The sequence below is a fragment of the Coregonus lavaretus genome, assembly GCF_964263955.1.
Source record: "Coregonus lavaretus genome assembly, chromosome: 2".
In the NCBI taxonomy this organism is placed as follows: domain Eukaryota; kingdom Metazoa; phylum Chordata; class Actinopteri; order Salmoniformes; family Salmonidae; genus Coregonus; species Coregonus lavaretus.
The window spans coordinates 39,426,643-39,447,119 of NC_139989.1; the positions used below are offsets into that span (position 1 = coordinate 39,426,643).

Sequence of the window (20,477 nt, forward strand, 5' to 3'; positions counted from 1 at the left end):
TGCCATACCAGGCCAGGATGCTCTCGATGGTGCAGCTGTATAACATTTTGAGGATCTGGGGACCCATGCCAAATCTTTTCAGTCTACTGAGGGGGAAGAGGCGTTGTCGTGCCCTCTACACGACTGTCTTGGTGTGTTTGGATCATGATAGTTTGTGTTGGTGATGTGGACACCAAGGAACTTGAAACTCTCGACCCGCTCCATTACAGCCCTGTTAGTGTGAATGGGGGCATGTTCAGCCCTCCTTTTCCTGTAGTCCACGATCAGCTACTTTGTCTTGCTCACGTTGAGGGAGAAGTTGTTGTCCTGGCACCACAGTGCCAGAGGTGAGTAATTGCTGTTCTGATGTCCAGAAGCTCTTTTCGGTCATAAGAGACGGTAGCAGCAACATTATGTACAAAATAAGTTACAAACAATGTGAAAAAACATACTAAATATCACAATTGGTTAGGAGCCTGTAAAACGGCAGCCATCCCCTCCAGCGCCATTATCTCGATGGCTAAATCTAGCTTTTAGAAGTTGCTAAACCCAAACAAGTTTGTTCAAGGATGGATTTGAGGAGCAAAGAAAGCTTTGCACCAACCTTCTAGGTCTAACCTTCTCCTTAGCCACTAGAGAACCAGGTAAGCAGACTGAATTACAGTTAGTCATCATATCTGCTCATATCTGATATAAACCTACAGTGCAGCAATGTATGCACCTTTACTGAAATATCCCATGGATAAGAGAGAGCAATATCTAACTCTTCCTCACTCTTACATAACCCAGGGTTATAGAATCTCAGCAGGGCCAGGCTCCATAAACAACAGCCAGTATTAATTCATACACTCAAATCATTATTATTGGTCACATACACATATTTAGCAGATGTTATTGTGGGTGTAGTGAAATGCTTGTAAATGCTCCCTATGCCTTGAAACCTATAGCAGCCAATAGCACACAGACACCTGTTGATGACCACGGCCACATACACAATCTTCCCCCATACTAAACTAAAGGGCACAGATTAGGGAAGGAGTGAATCTAAAAACATGAGCTCCCTCTACTGCAGGTATGGAAGTAGACATTGGAGGTCTAAGAGCGCCATCTTGTGCAAGAGTTTATGAAGACAGGAATGAAGGTGAAATCTACATACATTTACATTTACATTTACATTTTAGTCATTTAGCAGACGCTCTTATCCAGAGCGACATACAGTTAGTGAGTGCATACATTTTCATACTGGCCCCCCGTGGGAAACGAACCCACAACCCTGGCGTTGCAAGCGCCATGCTCTACCAACTGAGCTACAGGGGACTACATACTTCTATTATTTTTTCTATTAGTTATCTATTATTTTATTTTTCATTTATAACATTCAATATAGACACGTGCAGACAAATAATGTCAAATTATTTATCAAGAATAAAAAAGTAATTACAGTAGAACAATTTAATTTGTTTTAGGCAAGGAAAGGCACACAGTTCTGAACACATTAAAATAGTATGTCTGTATAATAAAAATATTTTGAAATCCCAATTTGAATGTTTTCATACATGATCAAGTAGCAGCAAGTATCAGGCAGTATCGGGGGGGGGGCATACGTTTCAGGTTCAAGCTAAAACAAAGACAGTACAGATTCACACTAAATCAAATTCATGACAAAATATGGACGATGCTGATAGTACTTTGCTAAAAATAGAAAAACTGATAATTTGAGTTCATCTTAGAACAGGGCTGCTAAGTTCATATGTTTTTGCGTGCTTGGCTGCGATGGAGCAGAAGAAACCCACACGTCTCTGGTGAGAGAGGGAGGGAGAGAGGACCTTGGGCATAAACAAAGCTGTCGCGCTAATTCTAACCCTGAACATTGTGTAACATGCTTTAGCACACTGCCGCGTCACACCGCCTATAGCAGTGTGGCGGCCAGACCTGATTTACCGGACCAACCATACCCAAGGCACAGCAATCTCTCCCCCCGTCATAGGACTACGACACACTTCAGGATCATGCATAAGGAACACAAAAGTAGCCTAGACTAAGCAACACAGACTGAGAGACAGAGAGAGAAAGGAAGAGAAAGGTGAAAACCATGAAAACACCAGTTGTAGTCCTTCTTCCAGTGTAATAGTGTATCAATCGAACATGCCAGGGAACTTGTTATTACAGTATGTGGTGAAGTTAAACTCCTCCACTGTAAACTCAACGTCCTTCCAATTCTTGGCTAGTTTTCTTCCCTCTGGAGTCTCCATGGCAAAGTTCTTGATGGCCAGAATGGGCAGCAGGGCAATCTCCTTATATACCATTTCCATTCCCCATTGCTGTTCAGATATAAATATATAAACAAATATACTGATGTAGATTTCCATATATAAGCATGTTAAAAGACAATAGAATAGTCCTAGTAGCATAAGATAAACAGAATGGCTGTGGATCCAAATTCTACTGGACCTTTCTTCCTGGGGTGTAAAGGTCCCAAAGTTTCTGCGCATGTGCAAGATTCTGTACTTCCGCACAGTCTCTGCTCTACTCCTAGAGAATAGGCTACTCTGGCGAATGGTGCTCGTTTAATAAAGTGAGATCAAAGCTGAATCAATTTCTGCAAGATCACATAATGATAGTATTGTACATAACAGAACTGAATATACACTGAGCGTACACAACATTAGGAACACCTTCATACTATTGAGTTACACCCCCTTTTGCCCTCAGAACAGCCTCAATTCGTCGGCGCATGGTCTCTACCAGTGTGCCTGTCACCTACTACCATACCCCGTTCAAAAGCACTTAAATATTTTGTCTTGCCCATTCCCCTCTGAATGGCACACACACACAATGTCTCAATTGTCTCAAGGCTTAAAAATCCTTCTTTAACCTGTCTCCTACCTTTCCGCTAAACTGATTGAAGTGGATTTAACAAGTGACATCAATAAGGGATCGTAACTTTCACCTGGTCAGTCTATGTCATGGAAAGAGCCGGTGTTCATAATATTTTGTACGCACAGTATAATAGCATAGTATAACGTTACTGTAAGACATAAAACACCCCCTCAGGTTTTAGGATGGTCACATTTTTCTCTCATGTGGCTACAACTCAACAGCGCGCCACTAGGCAAAATATCTGCATACGGATCCGCAGCCTCGGCCTAAGATAAAAAGCTAGACATTAATGGCCAACCTCACCTTGCCACAGGCAGCACAGCTGATCACACGGCCTGGCTCCCAGTCCTCAAAAGTCTTCAGAAGTGTCTGCCCATTGGTTTTATAGTACCTCCTGAAAACACACACACATGCACAGGTTAACTCCTCACACACAAACACACTGATGCAAAAACACTTCCAATATGTGACAGTGACAGTATCAGGACAGACATTAGAGAAACACAACTTACTCAAAGTCAGGGTTGATGTTGACATGGTGTGCGTTTTCAATGACTTTAATGTCATTGCCGAAGGCCACGAGCACAAAACAGCCTCGACACGAGAGCTGAATGCTAGCAGCACTGAAACAACCCTTCTTCTTGATCTTCAACTGTTCTTTCAACTGTCTGGTCAACAACGCTTCTGTCTGGAGCTCAGTGATCTAATAGTGGAGACAGAGAGAGAAAAGATCTAGTGAAAAAGAGATTAGAGAATGAGGAATTGGCATGCTCAACTCAAAAGTTTATAATAACAAAAATAATTTGGGTGCCGGGTTCAAAAGACATATACTGGAAAAAGGGGTAGAACATAGAGAAAAATACCAGCCTCACCACCATGAGGAATAGCCTTACCTTAATTTGGAACTCCCTGGGCTCCATCCTCTGCACTTCGCTGATGGCCCTGCCAGTCAATTCCTCCAGACATTCATTGAGATGTTCCCGACGCACCTCCCGCCCCCCTGCCTGGGCCACCACAGAGTAAACGCTGTCACTTGCCCGAGCCCGGCCACTGGCTTGCTGTTGTGCGATCTCATTGGTCAGCAGCCCATAGCGCACCACAAGGTTGCATTCTGGGATGTCCAGGCCCTCCTCGGCTACGCTGGTGGAGATCAGGAGGTTGAGGGAGCCCTGGCGGAGGTGGCTGATTGTGTCCTTCTGCTCATTCTACAAGCACACCCACAGAAACACACAAACAGAGGTCAGTTGTTGGTATGACACAGGCATTGGCACGTTCCAACCCACCTTTCTATACCTCCAAAAGTTCTGACTGTGTTTAATGTCAGGTTACCTGGGTCATGTAATTGATGCCGTTGCCAGCGCCGGTCAGAATGGCTGCCCTGATACCAGCGCGCTGCAGGGCTGGGTTCTTGGACACCCAGTCATACAAGCAGTGGGTGCTTTTACGGGTCTTGGAGAAGAGGATGCCTCTGGAGTGCTCACCCTGGTCAAACTGCTCCAGCAGGGTGCTCTGAAGCTTCCCCATCTTAGGGTTTTCAAACCGGTCATCGCCTGCCAGTTTCCTCAGCTCCACCTCGTTCTCTGTTGAGGATCAGGACACTGACTATCATTGCTCAGAAGTTGAACTTCCTATACTCTTAATATTCCCAAGAATCACACGCATACAGTATGTGAGAAAGTGGGAGAGATTGTTCCAAGGGAATTGCTGGTTCTCACCCTGGTAGAGTCCAAGCAGGAAGAAGTCGGTTCCATCCATGGCAGTGGAACTCTTGGTGCTATAGTAGGCCTCTAGGACCCTAAAGGCATCCACCATGCGCACTGTGTCGTTGATGAGCAGGGCATCATTGTACTGACGCAGGTGGAGAGCACACTGGGCCAGCAGTCTGTTCCTGTCCGTCACACCTACACCACGAAACACACATGCAAAATAGGTTTTAATACGGTATTCAAAACTATGGCATTGACTGAGGAAGGTTCCTTGTGTGATTTGGTGCATGAAAATAATTCCTATGCTTAGCTTCTGTAATGTGGTATTAATTCATATTAAGAGGATGATTTACCCTTCTTCTCCAGAATCACCACGTCTGCCTCGTACTCCTGCGTGCCAAACTCCCTGACAGGAAAGTCAGGCCCTAAGGCCATGAAGTCATGGATCAACTGCATCATGAACTTCAGGTGATCCCCAAATGGGTCCTGAGACAAATCAACAGGAGTTTGTTGAATTCAAACCAATACAGCTCTCAAGTTCAAAGGCTATATGTTTATAGAACTGAACTGAACTCACCTGAGGTCTTCTGTCAACGATGTCAAACCTTTTCCTGGGTCTGGGGACCTTTTTCTTCAGCTCAGGGGCATACACTTTAGACGACACAATCACTGAGTCCAGGTTGGCACAAATCTGAAGGCGATAAATAATGAAATTAGCTAAATGTAAAGGGTAAACGTAAAGGGTTAGATGAGGCTCATTATTAGGTTTTACTCAGGATGAAAGTTTGGGCTGAAGAAATAGCATGTGAAGACCACCAGAGAGAGAGAGAAACTGACCTGCAGCACATGCCCCACAGCTCCTTTGATGCTCTTGGCTCCCCCTGTCCCAGGAGAGGCAGTGAGGCCCAGGATCTGTGGCAGCCGGCTCTCCCCCTTCAGCTTCTGCGCCACGTAGTGCCCCATGATCTTATTGTAGACACCGTCCTTATGAGTGTGGTGGCACTCATCAATGATCAGCAGAGTGAACTCTATGGTGGGAGAAAGGAACACAATGGTATTGTGAACTCAATGGAATACAATGGTCTTACTGTATAATATTTCAACATATGGACCAGTCTTTTAGGTGTGTTAGCTTAGGTTTCAGAGCTTTAGTGTGTCAGGTATATGTAATATTCATTTGTGTCAGCATACTGAATTGTAATTGGATGCATTATACTGTCATATCATACTGTGCTATGATTGGTTAAGACCACCCAGGTGGTGAGGTCATTCTAAAGACGATCATGGCCAGAGACACATGGACATGCCAGTTATAGCTAGTTAATAAAGAGCTACGTTTATAAATATCCTGTCGTCCTGCATTTTATTATTTTGTACAAAGCATACAAAACAAGACATGGTGTAAGAGTAAAAGGACTAAAATATGGATTTTGCTGGAGTTCCTTCACCTCGAATGGATTGGGGGTCTACAAATCTACCCAATGCATGGCGTAAGTTCAAACAGCATGTGGAGCTGATGTTCACGGGTCCTCTGAAGGAAAGAGGAGAAGAGGAAAAGTGCAGCTACCTGCTCCTCTGGATCGGTGAAAAAGGGAGAGAAATTTACAACACATGGACACTTACCGAGGCTGAATCAAAGGTACTGAAAACATACTACGATCGTTTTGAAGCATATGTTGTGCCAAAGACCAATACAATTTTCGCTAGGTACAAATTCCATGAGAAAGTACAAGGCGCTAGCGAATCGTTTGAACAGTTTGTCACTGAGCTGCGTCTGCTTGTGAAAGACTGTGATTATGCAAACAAGGATGAGATGGTCAGGGACCGTATTGTATTTGGAATACACTCACCGCGAGTGAGAGAGAAACTTTTGAATGTTGGATCAGAGTTAACGCTGGACAAAGCTATCGACATAGCCAGATCTCACGAGCTTGCACAGGTTCAGATGAAAACCATTTCAGGCGGCAGCACGAGCGCATCACGTGAACAAGCAGTGCACGCAGTCAGGCAGACATCAAAGCACACCTCCAGTGCCCAGAGAGCATGTTTCAGAACGGAGACAGACAGAACTCCAAAACAGAGCGACACAGACTCCAAACGCCCCAAAACATGTGGATATTGTGGATACAAAGTGCATGGCGAACAGGGGAATTGCCCAGCTAAATGCAAACAGTGTACTAAATGTGGAAAATGGAATCACTTTGCAAAAGTGTGCAGAGTTTACCGTGGAAAAACAGTACATACAGTGAGTGAAGATGAAATGTCAATCAAAGAGTCAAATGCTGATGAACTGTTTATTGATTCAGTGACACAGAAAAGTCAGATATCAGAGACAGAGCAAGCCTTTGCTGACATTGAGATAGGAAGACAAGGCACAGAGCTCAAATTAAAACTAGACATTGGTACACAAGTAAACATTATTCCTCTGAGTAAGTACAGAAGCTTGACATCTGAGTGTGAGCTACAGCCCACCACGCGCAGACTGACTGGTTATGGTGGTGAACAGCTCCTAGTAAAAGGCACATGCACTCTCAAATGCAAATACAAGGAAAGGGACATGATGTTGGACTTTTACGTTGTTGACACTCGAGCACCTGCAGTGCTAGGTCTTAAAGCATGTTTAGACATGGACCTTATCAAGCTAGTTTTATCAGTGACAGCACCAGTAGAGATAGAGAATGTCATGGAGGAGTTTGCTGATGTTTTTACAGGAATAGGACTATTCCCAGGAGAATGTACCATTCACCTTGACCCAGACGCAACCCCTGTGGTCTACCCACCGAGAAAGATTCCACTTGCTCTCCGCGCCCGTCTGAAGAAAGAGTTGGAGAGCATGGAGCAATCTGACATCGTCACCAAGGTTACAGAACCGACGGATTGGGTCAACGCGTTAGTGGTGGTGGAGAAACCACGCACAGGCAAGCTCAGAGTATGTCTCGACCCAAGAGACTTGAACAAGGCTATCAAACGCCCCCATTACCCCTTACCGACGCTAGATGGCATCACACACAAGCTAGCGGGCGCACGCTACTTCAGTGTCATGTCCAGATCAGGCTACTGGGCTATCAAGCTCACAGAAGAGTCATCTAAGCTCACAACGTTCAACACACCATTTGGACGCTACAGGTTCCTGTCGCCTGCCTTTTGGGATTATCTCAGCCCAAGACGAGTTTCAGCGAAAGATCGACGAGGTGTACGAAGGCCTCGACGGAGTCGTGGCAATTTTGGACGACATCCTTGTCTATGGTCGAACCAAAGAGGAACACGACAGAAACCTCAGCGCGATGCTGCAAAGGTCCCGCGAGAGAGGAGTCCGGCTCAACCCCGAGAAGAGCACAGTCGGCGCTACAGAGGTCAGCTACTTCGGACATCTTCTCACAGCGAATGGAATCAAGCCAGATCCGCAGAAGATCTCAGCCATAAAGGAAATGGAGCCACCAAAGAACCGCGCAGAGCTGGAAACAGTGCTTGGCATGGTCAACTACTTAGCCAAGTTCGCACCCAGCCTCTCCAATGCTAATGCACCCCTGCGTCAGCTGCTAAAGCAGTCCAGTGAGTTCCTCTGGGACAACCAACACGACATCGCTTTCCAGAAAGTGAAAGACTTGATCACGAGAGAACCAGGACCAATCCTTGCCTACTACGACCCCAACAAAGAGCTCAGACTCCAGGTGGACGCGTCGAAGTATGGACTAGGGGCAGTGCTACTGCAAGAAGGAAAACCCATCGGCTACGCTTCCAAATCTCTCACAGACTGTGAAATCAACTACGCTCAAATCGAAAAGGAGCTGTATGCCATTCTGTTCGGATGTAAGCGTTTCCATCAGTATGTCTATGGACGACAAGTCATTGTGGAATCAGACCACAAGCCCCTTGAGTCAATCATGAGGAAACCGTTAGCCGCAGCCCCGCCAAGGCTACAGAGAATGATCCTTCAACTACAAAAATACGACTTCACAATCACTCACCGTCCAGGCAAAGACATCCCTGTCGCAGACACACTCTCCAGGAAGTTTCTTACCTACAAGGACAGCAGCCTCAGTGAAGGCATGGACATGCAGGTGCACACTGTGTACAGCAACTTACCAGTTAGTGACACAAAACTGAAGGAGATCCGAGCAGAAACAGAAAAAGACACACAACTCACACAGCTGAGGAAAGTCATACAGTCAGGATGGCCTGAGGAGAGGAGAAAATGCCCTCAGAGCGTCTCAGAGTTCTGGAACCATCGTGACGAACTATCACAGATCAACGGAATCATTTTCAAAGGAGAGAAAATCATCATTCCTACCAGTCTCAGAGAAGAGATTTTGACAAAGATCCATGCTGGACACATGGGCATGGAAAAGTGCAAACAGAGAGCACGGGACATTTTGTTTTGGCCCGGAATGTGCAAACAAATAGAGGACATGGTTGGTAAATGCCCCACCTGTCTTGAACGACGCCCCTCGAACACCAAAGAGCCAATGTTACCTCACCGTATCCCAGACCGACCCTGGCAGGTCGTGGCAACCGATCTGTTCACGTGGAACAACGAGGACTACATTATAACAGTGGACTACTACAGCAGATACTTCGAACTCGACAAGCTTCACAGCACCACATCTGCAGCTGTGATACACAAGCTGAAAGCAGCCTTTGCCAGGCATGGCATTGTAGAGACTTTAATATCTGACAATGGGCCCTGTTACAAATCAAATGAGTTTGAATCCTTCACAAAAGCATGGGAGTTCACACACGTCACCACAAGCCCACATTACCCTCAAAGTAATGGCCTTGCTGAAAAATCTGTGCAGATCGCTAAATCACTCATGGACAAAGCAAAAGCAGACAAGAGAGACCCCTACCTCAGTCTCCTTGAATACCGCAACACTCCAGTTGACAACTTCAAATCACCAGCCCAGCTGTTGATGAGCCGCAGACTTCGCTCAATCCTTCCCAGCACCAACCAGCAGCTGCAACCTGAGGTCGTCAGCTACAAGGAAATGCATGCAAAACGTGCACAGAGGCAACAACAGCAAAGGCGATACTACGACAGGTCAGCCAGACCACTGCCACCACTGAACGACGGAGAGTCAGTTAGAATCCAGGAGCATGGCTACTGGAAGCTAGCAGTCGTCATCCAACCAGCTGACACTGAACGTTCATATCACGTTTTCACCACAGAAGGAGCGGTGTACCGCCGCAATTGTCGTCACCTACTGAACACAAAAGAACAACACACTGACGAGACGAGATGAACTGTTCCCCTGAAAGAGAACGGGGTGGACTAAACACAGACACAACACAACATACACCATACTTACCTGCAACACCACAAGAACTGTTGACTGACACAGAAGCATGCTCAGCTTCATATCACACAAGGTCAGGAAGAGAGGTCAAGCCTAGAGCTGTCCTAGACCTGTGAAATGTCAAAGGGTGTAGGCGGATCGCTGCCCTAAAAGAGTTTCCAGACTGTAAACTTGTTATTGAAAGTTAACTTGAAATGCTTTGGTATTGTATTTGTTTGATATGTTGAGATGTCATTGCTACAGTGAAAAGCTGAGTTGCTGAGAAATATTTGTTCTAAAAGTAACAGTATGCTGAATCATTGTCTGTCTGTTATGTTGATGCAGTTGGTGCAGTTTAAATGGTTACTTACCTCGAGTTCAAACTACAGAGCATATATTCAATAGAAACGCTTTTATTGTTCTACAAATTTTTTCTTTTTTTTAAAAGAAGGGGGATGTAATATTCATATGTGTCAGCATACTGAATTGTAATTGGATGCATTATACTGTCATATCATACTGTGCTATGATTGGGTAAGACCACCCAGGTGGTGAGGTCATTCTAAAGACGATCATGGCCAGAGACACATGAACATGCCAGTTATAGCTAGTTAATAAAGAGCTACGTTTATAAATATCCTGTCGTCCTGCATTTTATTATTTAGTACAAAGCATACAAAACAAGACAGTATAGATACTCTTTATCATGTAGTGTCTGTCAATTGGGATTGATACCAAGGGCTACTGGTGCACAGTGGAACAAAGCCTGGGAGCCATCTTAGAACAACCTAACTTCTGAATAATCAGTAACAAGTAGCGTGTACTACACATACCTCACAGCAATACCATGATTCAATATGTGGTAGGCAGCAGAGCAGCCACTTACGTGAGAGCTCGACATGTTTTCCCTCCTCCTGGTTGGTCAGGGCATTCTCCAGTATCTGTGCTGTACAGATGACCAGGTCAGAGTTCTTGACCTCGCAGCCAAAGAAGTCCTTCTGGTCACAGTCCCCACTGATAGACACCAGGCTATAGTCCCGACCCAGGTAGGGTTTGAACTCTTTGTTGTAGTGCTGGTCTACCAAATGAACCTGGAAGACATAATGTCAACTGTAACGTCCCGTTGTTTAGATTGCTTATGTTTTTAAGAACTGAGGTCGGGGCGTTCGTATACTTTAATTCATCTTTACTCAGAAGTATGCTGGCATTACATGGTTCACATGGTATATCACTCCCACTATCCCGGCTACTGTAAAACATGGACCTGGAATCCCACAGTACGAATACACGGACTGGATTATGGCATAATGTTCACTACATTACATCAACATTTACATTTGCATCATTTAGCAGACACTCTTATCCAGAGCAACTTACAAATACAACAACAGTTAGCCATGGTTTCCATGGGAAGAGCGGAACATTTATTTTCTGGTTTTGTATAGGATTAACAACACACCCATACTAAAGGTCAGACTACCTAGATAAAATTACACAGGTGGGTCAGTTATCTGGCCAGTTACTCTGAAACAACTGCTAAATAGGTCCAAAGCTCTATTAACCCCTCCCTACCTACCTTGTTGACCAGCACGGCCACCTTAGCTCCAGGGTTATTCTCCAGATGTTTTTTGGCCACATATACAGCAGCCCGGGTCTTTCCTCCTCCGGTGGGCAGCCAGATGATGATGTTCTCCCCTCGGAGAGCCCTCTGAACCACCTCCTCCTGGTACCCATACAGCCCAAAGTCTGCCATCCTACTGGTCTATTGGTCCACACACACAACACCTGACTCCTTGTCCTTAGAAATAAAAACACTCATTAGACAAAAGGCACCACAAGGCTATTTTTAAACTGAAATGCAATACACACTGCAAATGTCCTGCTACATGTCCTTACAGTACTACAACTTACTACTACTACCATTTGTTGCAATCAGCTATAGATGAAGTCAAGCCCTTTTAAAACTCAGCTCACCAAGTGTTTCTGAAGCAGCTCTATGTTTTGGATCAGCAGCAGATAATGTCCATGGTCCGTTGTGGCCAGGTTTTGAGTACAGAGGGGTTTTCACTGACGAAGATCCACCAGAACTGACACCCAAATAGAAAAACGAAACCAAAAGCACTTCCGTGTGAAGAGGGGTCCTATTCAAGGGAGTTCTTGAGGTCCAACAAAGTATGTCTAAGTAAAATAAGTGACACAAGGATATGAATTACAGGAAGATTAGAAGAGTTGTAGGGATATTAATACATGTAAGGAGCCGTTTCAGTCATGGAATCTAGTACTGTAGGTCTACCAAACTGCAGATGTGTTAATCTAGTGGTATTGTATTGAGAGGGACTGGTATGTTTGTAACTATCTGCAGTCCAGAAGAAAGCCGTTGCAGATTTCTGTCGGCCCCTGACAAAGCACCCAGAGCCCTTAATGGGCCCCATTCTTACCAGCTGTGACATCAGGAAAACAAAACTGCAAGTCACATTGGGAAACACCCTTACAGCATGTCTGAATGGCATTTAACCCTGCTGAATTAACTTTATGATCACACCTACTAAACAACACTGCATGGTTACTGGAACATAAAAACACATTACTGTAACTAGTTGCCATCTTATAAGATAATATTAAGCACAGACATTTTTTACTATAAAAACTTTATTTTCATGAACAGTAATACAGTAAAGAGCTCTTCAAACCATATAACTAAAAGAAACTGTAGCAGTCTTAATATTTTAACATTTCACTCACACAGTATTTTCAGAATTTTAATGCAGCATACATAGGTAGATTGAGAGATACATAACTGACAACCCTGAATAAAGAAACATTGACATCACTTGAATTGCTCAAAGCAAGTCATGAGTTCAGTGGAATACTCAACCACCCAGCACAGACCAGTCATTTCCCCAAAAACGTTTTACAAAATAGCAGAGAACCAAAGGCATCTCAAGAGGCAGACAATCAATCAGACACTGACCATGAACAAGAAGTGGGTTTGTGTGAATAGCCATGGCCATCTTAGTAAAAATATAACAGAAATTGATGCAGATTATAGTTCTCCACCATGCAATACTGCTTGTGAGTATGGAGTGAATACCAAACCGGACACTTGTTTTTTGTGTGTTTGTCAGCCATTATCATAATAACAATGCATATCCAGCATAGAAGAGAGACAGAATCAGCAGGGAGGGTAAGTGCTGTGCATCCTCCACATACTGTATTGACTGGGCTCTATGGCCTTTCAGTGAAATACTGACATATCGAATGGTCATGTTCACCACTGTGGTTGGATCCTGTACTTCCATCAGAAACAGGTTATTTCTAGGACAAACAGAAACCTAAACAAAAGAGTGGCACAGTAACCCTCAGAATAGTCTCCCTAGGCAGACGGGTTGGCTCCCACATTAACAATGCTCCTGCTGTTGCCCTTGGTCTGGGATTCCAGAGACTACCCTCAGATCAGACAACACCATTAAAACAACAATGACACACTACTACGCCATCTCTGCTATTTCCCAAAGAAAAACAACCATGTTTGAGATCAGTGACATGGCCATACTGGCCCAGAAGAGAATGGGAAAAGAACAGTACAGACGACTGACTACTTACATTAGGCCCAAGTATCTTCAAATGTAGCGGTAGGTTTTCATTATACTGTCCAGGTGAAATAAAAAATAAATAAAAAGTTCAACATACAGTAGTTGTCGGGAAATTATTTGAGGGCAACCATAAAGTTTAAACGTATTGGTGAAATGGACGTTTTTCTACTGACCAATCACGATGCCAAATCCAACATAATGCAATGTCAGACAGGGACATCTATGATCACGTTTCAGGCTGACTACATTTCAGTTGTTGCATTGTATCAACCAATGGTTGCGTTTCCTGTTACATGATGTGGTAACTGATTGTTAAATACCTATCCAGGCCTTGTGAGATCTGGCAGGTGTCTGCAATGTAGTCAGCCTGGAACGCGCCCATTATCTGTGACTACAACCTGACTTTGACAATGTGAAGAGTCTGAACATGTCTTGTCTTCTAACTCAAGGGCACATTGTATTTCTACCCTCCAAGTCTACTGGCCTCTTTTCAAGTGTATGTCAGTACAGGAAGGCAACAACGGCGTAGGTCCCCATGTCCAGCCTACTCACGTTTCCATGTCAGTACCAAACATAAAACTCCCATCTTGAGGAGCTGTGAGTGTGAATGTCTAAGCGGGCATTATTTTATCCGATTGAGAAACAATTCAGTGAAAATGCCATACTATAATTTGAACGTAACCTATGTGGAAAGTTTGACATGATCTGCTGCGGGACCAATCATTTTGGTACAGGAATACGTTGCAGCTCCTTCTTTGAGTCACTGGGAGCAAGAATGAAACCAGAATGAGACAGCAACACACAGAGATTCTATACTACAGAGGGTAGTGAGAGAGATAGATGGAGACAGACAGACAGTCATTTCGACACATTAACGAACTTAACTGGCCCATAGAGCCTTTCCAATTACCTCCACAATTTTGTTATCATACCCCACAGCTCCCTTCATCCACCAGTAATACAAACATGCATAAACACGCACGGCCATTAATAAAGGCTTCCTAAAAGAAAAGACAAGGGGAAAAAGGTTGAAATATGGCTAGCAATGATGTCATCACAAGACAGTGTGTATGGTGTGTGTGAGTGTGTGTCCATGAACACTCCTTCCTGCTGTTCCACAGTGGGGCTGTTGTGCATGGTGACCTGTGACCCTAGCTTCACTTCTCAATCAAGCCCCCTTCCTTCAGCTTGAAGTAGAAGAACTTCTCCAGTGTGTTGGCACACTTGCAGTACTCGCTGTCCGGGGGGTTGTATTCACGGCAGTTGGTAATGACGCGCTGCAGGTCTGCTATGAACAGCTTCTTGGTCACGTAGTATCTGTTCTTCAGCCTCTCCGTCATGGTCTTCAGATCTACAGGAAGGAGGGAGAGAGGAGAGGGGGACAAGTAGGTTATATTTGAAATATTCCTTTAGCGGCTTTACCGACATATCCAGATAGACTTACAATTAAAAGCGCATCGAGTTGGTGAAACATGGAATGCTTTTTTATATTTTAATATCAAAATTAGTTCAAAGAGGTAGATAATTGTGATGGCTGGGACATATAAACAAGGCAGGGAATAATGAGTGGATGATATACTCACCAATGGGGAAGCGTATGATCTCGTAGTAGTCTGGAGCCTCAGACTTTTTCACAGGTTCCATGAAGGGCCAGGCATCAGGGTGAGTCTGGGAGAGGAACACAACCACAGTTATGACTTCCTGTCTGAATCCCAAATGGTTCCCTATTCCCTATTGAGTGCACTACTTTTGATCAGGGATTATATAGGGAATAGGTTGCCATTTGGGACGCAGCCTCAGTCTCACCACTCCTAAGGTTGACCACTGACTGGGGTGCTTGTCAGTGTCTTACCTTGACCTGGGCCAGGAGATTCTTCAGCATGTTGTACAACACGTCAGGGTCTTTCAACTCTTTCCTACAAGACAGGATAGGTAATAGTATATCAATTCAATGACAAATGAGTGTGATTGTAAATGCTGCCAGTTGTTTTATGACAATACGGCACATAATTGTTTTCGTTGCTGAATGACCAAACATTCAGCTTACACTTTCTCCTTTGCACTAGGCTTCCAGCCTGTCTCCCCTAGAGAGAGAGAAAAAGGGAGAGAAAAATGAAAACATGACATCAGACAAGGAATTAATAAGTCTGTTCCCTGAACAAGGTATTAAAAGGGCCCACACACACTTACTGATGCCAGGGATGCTCTCCACAGGGATCTGCCGTACCCCCTCTTTGAAGCAGGTGAGTCCTGGGTACACCTTCCTGATCTGGATCTGCTTCCTCTCGATCAGCTTCTTAATGATCTGACCAGTCATGGAAACGCAGGGACACGTTGACCAAAACACACCAACATGGACATTAACACTGTCCTTTCATCAACAAATGGAGCTGGAGGAAGGTAGAGGTGCATAACCGTCCACTGACATTCACCTCAACCTGTGTGCCCCACAATGTGAGGAGTTCCCACAGAGAGTCATCTCACCTCTTTCTGCCTCTTGATGATATGAGAGAGCTCTGTGTAGGGGATTCTGGGATTTAGCTCACACTCCATGAGGGTAGCCCCCTCGTAGTCCTTGATGTAACCAAGGTAACGACTCTTCGTCACTTTGATGTCTTTGGAAAAACCCTGTGATGACAAAACAAGCCAGAGGGGAGAGGTCAGAGGAGAGGTAGAGAGGGAGGTACATGTTATCATCCTATACCATACCTGCTTCTTGAAGTAGCCAATGGCGTACTCATCAGCGTAGGTGAGGAAGTACAGGATGCTGTGCTTGATGTGGTACTCCTTTAGGTGGTTCATCAGGTGAGTACCGTAGCCCTGAAACCACAATAACAAACAATCAGGGGGAAATGTCGGCCTCTTGGTCCAACACACACATTCAAACTCTGACAGATACCGTGAGTACAATAACAAGCCATTAAGTCCAACTTACCCAGCTAATTTATTTCAGTATTTGTGCTGTTGCATGTAAAGGAGAGGTGTGTCCATACCTTGACTTGCTCGTTGGATGTGACGGCACAAAAGACGATCTCTGTAAAGCCCTGGGTTGGGAACATCCTGAAACAGATGCCCCCGATGACACGGCCATCTTTGATTAGGGCCAGCGTCTTGTGCTTCCTGGACAGAGAACAGTCCAAGAGAGTGGTGAGAAATGGTCACAAAAAGTTCAATTCAAGAAGCTTCACTGAAGACATAACAGGTGAGAGAAACCGTTAAACTGTCTACGTACGGGTCAAACACTAGGCGTGTGATGTACTCTTTGGGCATGCGAGGCAGCTGGTGGGAGAAGACGTTCTGCAAGCCCACCAGCCACATCAGGATCTTCTTGTTGGACTTCTGGGAAAGAGAGTTCCCTATGACATGGAACTCTATGATGCCCCGCCTCTCCTCTAGCCTGGCTGTCTCATCACGAGCAGCATTGGCAGACAGCAGACTCGTCTAGCAGAGAGTGACAGTGATTATCAACATAGTTAATTATTATATTCATTCTAACAAACATCCAGTTTCCATACATAGATGTTAGACTAGATAAAACATACCAGTCAACATAAATATTCATGTTGCACTGGCGAATGGACATTAAATGATGCGTCTCAGTCTTGGGCAGCACTTACCTCTGGGCCTAACATGGCAGCTGGGTCAGTGATGGTCATCATTACCTCGTTGACCAACTCCATGGGGATGTCGCCCATCACCCTGATCCTCTTGGCGTCCTCCAGGGTCAGAGCTTCTGGAAGCTTCCTCTTCTCTCCTGAGGGGAGACAGTACAAAATATTACTATAATCACCATGAATTTATATGATGTTTATGTGTCTGAGGCTATCAGACGGAGGCATTGGAAATACAAGCTCCCACATCAACAGGCAAGACATAAAAACAAACGTCAGCTATTACTTCACACCCAGTACAAAGCAAAAGTTAGCTTGGCGGGGCTGCCAGAGTTACTGACCTGTTATGGGCTCTGCCACGCCAGAGTCCAGCCCCAGACTGCCTAGCGAAGAGCCACTGTTCATGCCCTTAGAGATGGAGGGCGAACCCGACACTGCAGCAGGGCTGATCACTGCCAGGATCAGAAACACAGGACAATGACCGAGACCAGACAGGATTATTGAAAATGGAGAGAGGAAAAAGTATCATATCATCACACATTACATGCTGTACAACCTATAAGTGCCTTTATGGATCTTATGAGAACCACTTATTTAGTTGTAACAGGTGCCCCCTACCTAACTGGTGACCCAGCTGGCCCCCCTCTGAGGCAGGCATGGTGAAGTCAGCCTCCCAGATGGGAGAGTTTTCCCCATAGATCTCCTCCTCTAGCATAGACAGAAACCTGGGACACAAACACTTTGTTACAATCCACAGATTCACAGCGTCCATCTCACTCACTCCAGAATCTTGATTTGATTGTAACTCGAGGGAGAAACACAATAAATATCAACTTTGATTCCGAGCGGATTACTACGGATTGGTTGCACACCACGTACTTGGGAAAGTGTGTGAGGATGAGTGTGCGTTTCTCTGGTAGGAGCTTGTCCTTCTCCACTCTGAACTTCTCCAGGAGCTGGCGGCGCGTCACGGTGAAGATTGACTTGAGCAGACTGCGGCCAAACACCTGGGTGGTCTCATAGCGCGGCAGACTGTCGTTACTCTGGGGGACATGGCAGTAGCACAGCCACCTGGGAAACAAGACACAGATTAGATTACAGTAGTTGTGAGTCACTTTTGATGGGAACAAAAGGAGAAGTCAGCAGTGAGACCGCTACATGAAAAGAAAAAAAACAAGATGCAATACAACAAAAAACAAGATGCAATACGTTGCAAAAAAACAAACATTTTCCAGAACAGATGTCACACACACCTGGTGTAGTCCACTTTGTAGGCTGTGCCATCGTCCTTCTGGGACCGCTGGCGGAACTGTGTGGGAGTCTCCAGCTTCCAGTAGTTGAGGCACAGGAGGAACATCTTGGAGAGCTCAAACATCGTCTGCCTCTCTCTGGGTGCCAGGTGGCTGAATTTGTACTGAACGAAGTTCAACACTCCCTGAGGAACAAAATAAAACAAACTTGTACAAAAAGTATTTTACTGTTGGGCAAGAAGGAAAGAACAGCTTGACAAACAGGTAGGAAGGAGACTTGTCTACCTGCTCAATGTTGGGCTTCTGAAAGGGGGGACTCCCCAATGATCCCTCCACTATCGGCTGACTCATCTGCAAGATGCATTTTCTCAGCAGCTGGGGGATAGAGATGAAAAGAGAGAGAGGGTCAAGATGTGCAAAGCCAGATATTGACTCCAGTGGCAGGAAAGTAGAGGTTATGGCCATCTACACTTGTCTGTCTGGTTGGAATGGAGGGAAGTGATTTCATACCTTGAAGAGGTAGAAGTAGACCTGCTTGGTGTCAGTGTCCTCCTCCTTGTGCACAGACATAAAGAGGTTCTCCACATCCACCACCATCCCCAGCAGCCTGTTGATCTCCTCCTCTGACACATTCTCTAGGTGGGACACATGGGCCGCTGCACAGGAGGGGTTCAATAACAGATCAGCATCTTAAAGTGTCAATAAGCAGTTTAATCAATAACAAAGGAACTCCTAACCACTGTTTCGGTACAAAGTTGAGGAATGGGGCTGGAGAAAAGTAACTACTCTCAAATTCATAGACAGAGCTACGGATGCAAGGACTGACCATCCATGATATTAAAATGATTGTTTTAACCATGTTTTTAGGCTATACAGTGTTTCTTTACATTTACATTGTTTACAAACATTGGAGTAAAACAATCTTATATTTTGGATTCTGAAGGGGTATGACAGTTGAACTAAGCTCATTAAGCATTTATAAGTTATAGTCGTCAAGAATCAATAGGTGCATATCATTAATTTATACGCACAAAAATGGATGTAGAAACTTAAAAGGGGGAATAGCTAAGGATTTTTACTTTACTACTCACTCAATAAAGACATGAGGCTGAACCCTACATTATGCAATTTATATTATCATAATTGCTATTATGGAATAGCATACACATTCTATATCTATGATGTGTATTGATGACATTAGTTTCAGTGTGATCATGAAGCGTATATATATCCTTCAAACTAGTGTTGAGTCATAATGCAGCCTACCCAGGGCATGCCCGCAGCTGCGGCAGGACTCGCTCAGGCTGGCCGCTTGTTGCTGTAAGTCCATACTTCGGGTGGCTGTCGGCGGTTGTGGGTTCTTCCAGCCATTGCACTTGCATGTGTCACTAGCCTAAAGATAAGAGGAAAATAAATAAGAAGCCCACACTAGCATAATAAAGCAGATTCATGCTAGTTGGCTGCCTAGTTAGCTACTACCAAAGTTGCTGTTGCTAACTATATTATTGACAGTAACGTTAGCTACGCATGTACGCCATATACATTTGTGAAGGATATTATTGCATGTTAGAAACCAAATGCAAATGATAATGCTGTTTTGTTTCTGTTTGTTTAGATGGTTGTACAAGTAGGGGAAATAGCTAGTCATTGTTTTGGTGAGGTTGGCTATGCTAGCTAGTCTAGCCATATAGCTAACGTTAGCTAGTTAGCTACCTTGCAAGCGGAGAAGACGCCGAGTTTCTCGAGCTTTTTCGCCCGTGGAAAAGCTCTGACTTGGGCTTTTTTCTGACTCGCCCGCTGTTGTTGGCTAAGACCTGGTCTGACTGGGTCACTGTTCCCCGATCCAGATCCCACCGCAGCAGCGTTAGCCCCAGCAGTCCCACCAGACTGAGCTTGATGTAGCCGGGGTTGCAAGGCCTGTGCCGCCGGGTCCGACATATCAAAACGCACGCTTCACTGCAGCCTGTTCCACTCAATGGTACGTATACACATCATTGGTTCCACTCCACCCCTGTTTGGGTCGCTCACCTCTCCCCTCGCCCTGGATTTGAAGAAAGGCAGTATGGGTACTGTAGTCGGTGGCCCCTGCAGTCTGCCTAAAGTATTGAAAGTAGCCGGAATAGTCAAAGTTTGCAATAAAAACATACACATGCATGTACATAGAACAATACAGAATTACACTGTG

General features: G+C 44.9%; 2 protein-coding genes across 2 annotated transcripts; both read right to left on the minus strand.

The window, feature by feature from the left end:
* Positions 1 to 1,086: 1,086 nt before the first annotated feature.
* On the minus strand, positions 1,087 to 11,958 carry LOC311101290 (ATP-dependent RNA helicase DHX58-like). Its single transcript, XM_084142419.1, has 12 exons — positions 11,813 to 11,958; positions 11,415 to 11,636; positions 10,725 to 10,929; positions 5,403 to 5,593; positions 5,143 to 5,256; positions 4,919 to 5,051; positions 4,575 to 4,760; positions 4,189 to 4,439; positions 3,753 to 4,064; positions 3,372 to 3,562; positions 3,163 to 3,253; positions 1,087 to 2,300 (listed from the first exon to the last, which is right to left on the minus strand). The coding sequence occupies exons 2-12, from the start codon at positions 11,589 to 11,591 to the stop codon at positions 2,115 to 2,117; spliced, it is 2,037 nt and encodes a 678-aa protein (XP_083998545.1). The 5' UTR covers positions 11,592 to 11,636; positions 11,813 to 11,958; the 3' UTR covers positions 1,087 to 2,114.
* Positions 11,959 to 12,475: 517 nt separating this feature from the next.
* Positions 12,476 to 20,247, minus strand: LOC311105101 (histone acetyltransferase KAT2A-like). The gene is made up of 18 exons (XM_084147110.1): positions 20,006 to 20,247; positions 19,559 to 19,685; positions 18,803 to 18,948; positions 18,578 to 18,667; positions 18,296 to 18,477; positions 17,922 to 18,113; positions 17,661 to 17,767; positions 17,384 to 17,494; positions 17,049 to 17,185; positions 16,664 to 16,872; positions 16,425 to 16,551; positions 16,141 to 16,251; positions 15,916 to 16,059; positions 15,622 to 15,736; positions 15,479 to 15,515; positions 15,284 to 15,347; positions 15,015 to 15,099; positions 12,476 to 14,782 (listed from the first exon to the last, which is right to left on the minus strand). Exons 1-18 carry the CDS (start codon positions 20,228 to 20,230, stop codon positions 14,589 to 14,591), a joined length of 2,403 nt encoding a protein of 800 aa, XP_084003236.1. The 5' UTR covers positions 20,231 to 20,247; the 3' UTR covers positions 12,476 to 14,588.
* Positions 20,248 to 20,477: the final 230 nt, after the last annotated feature.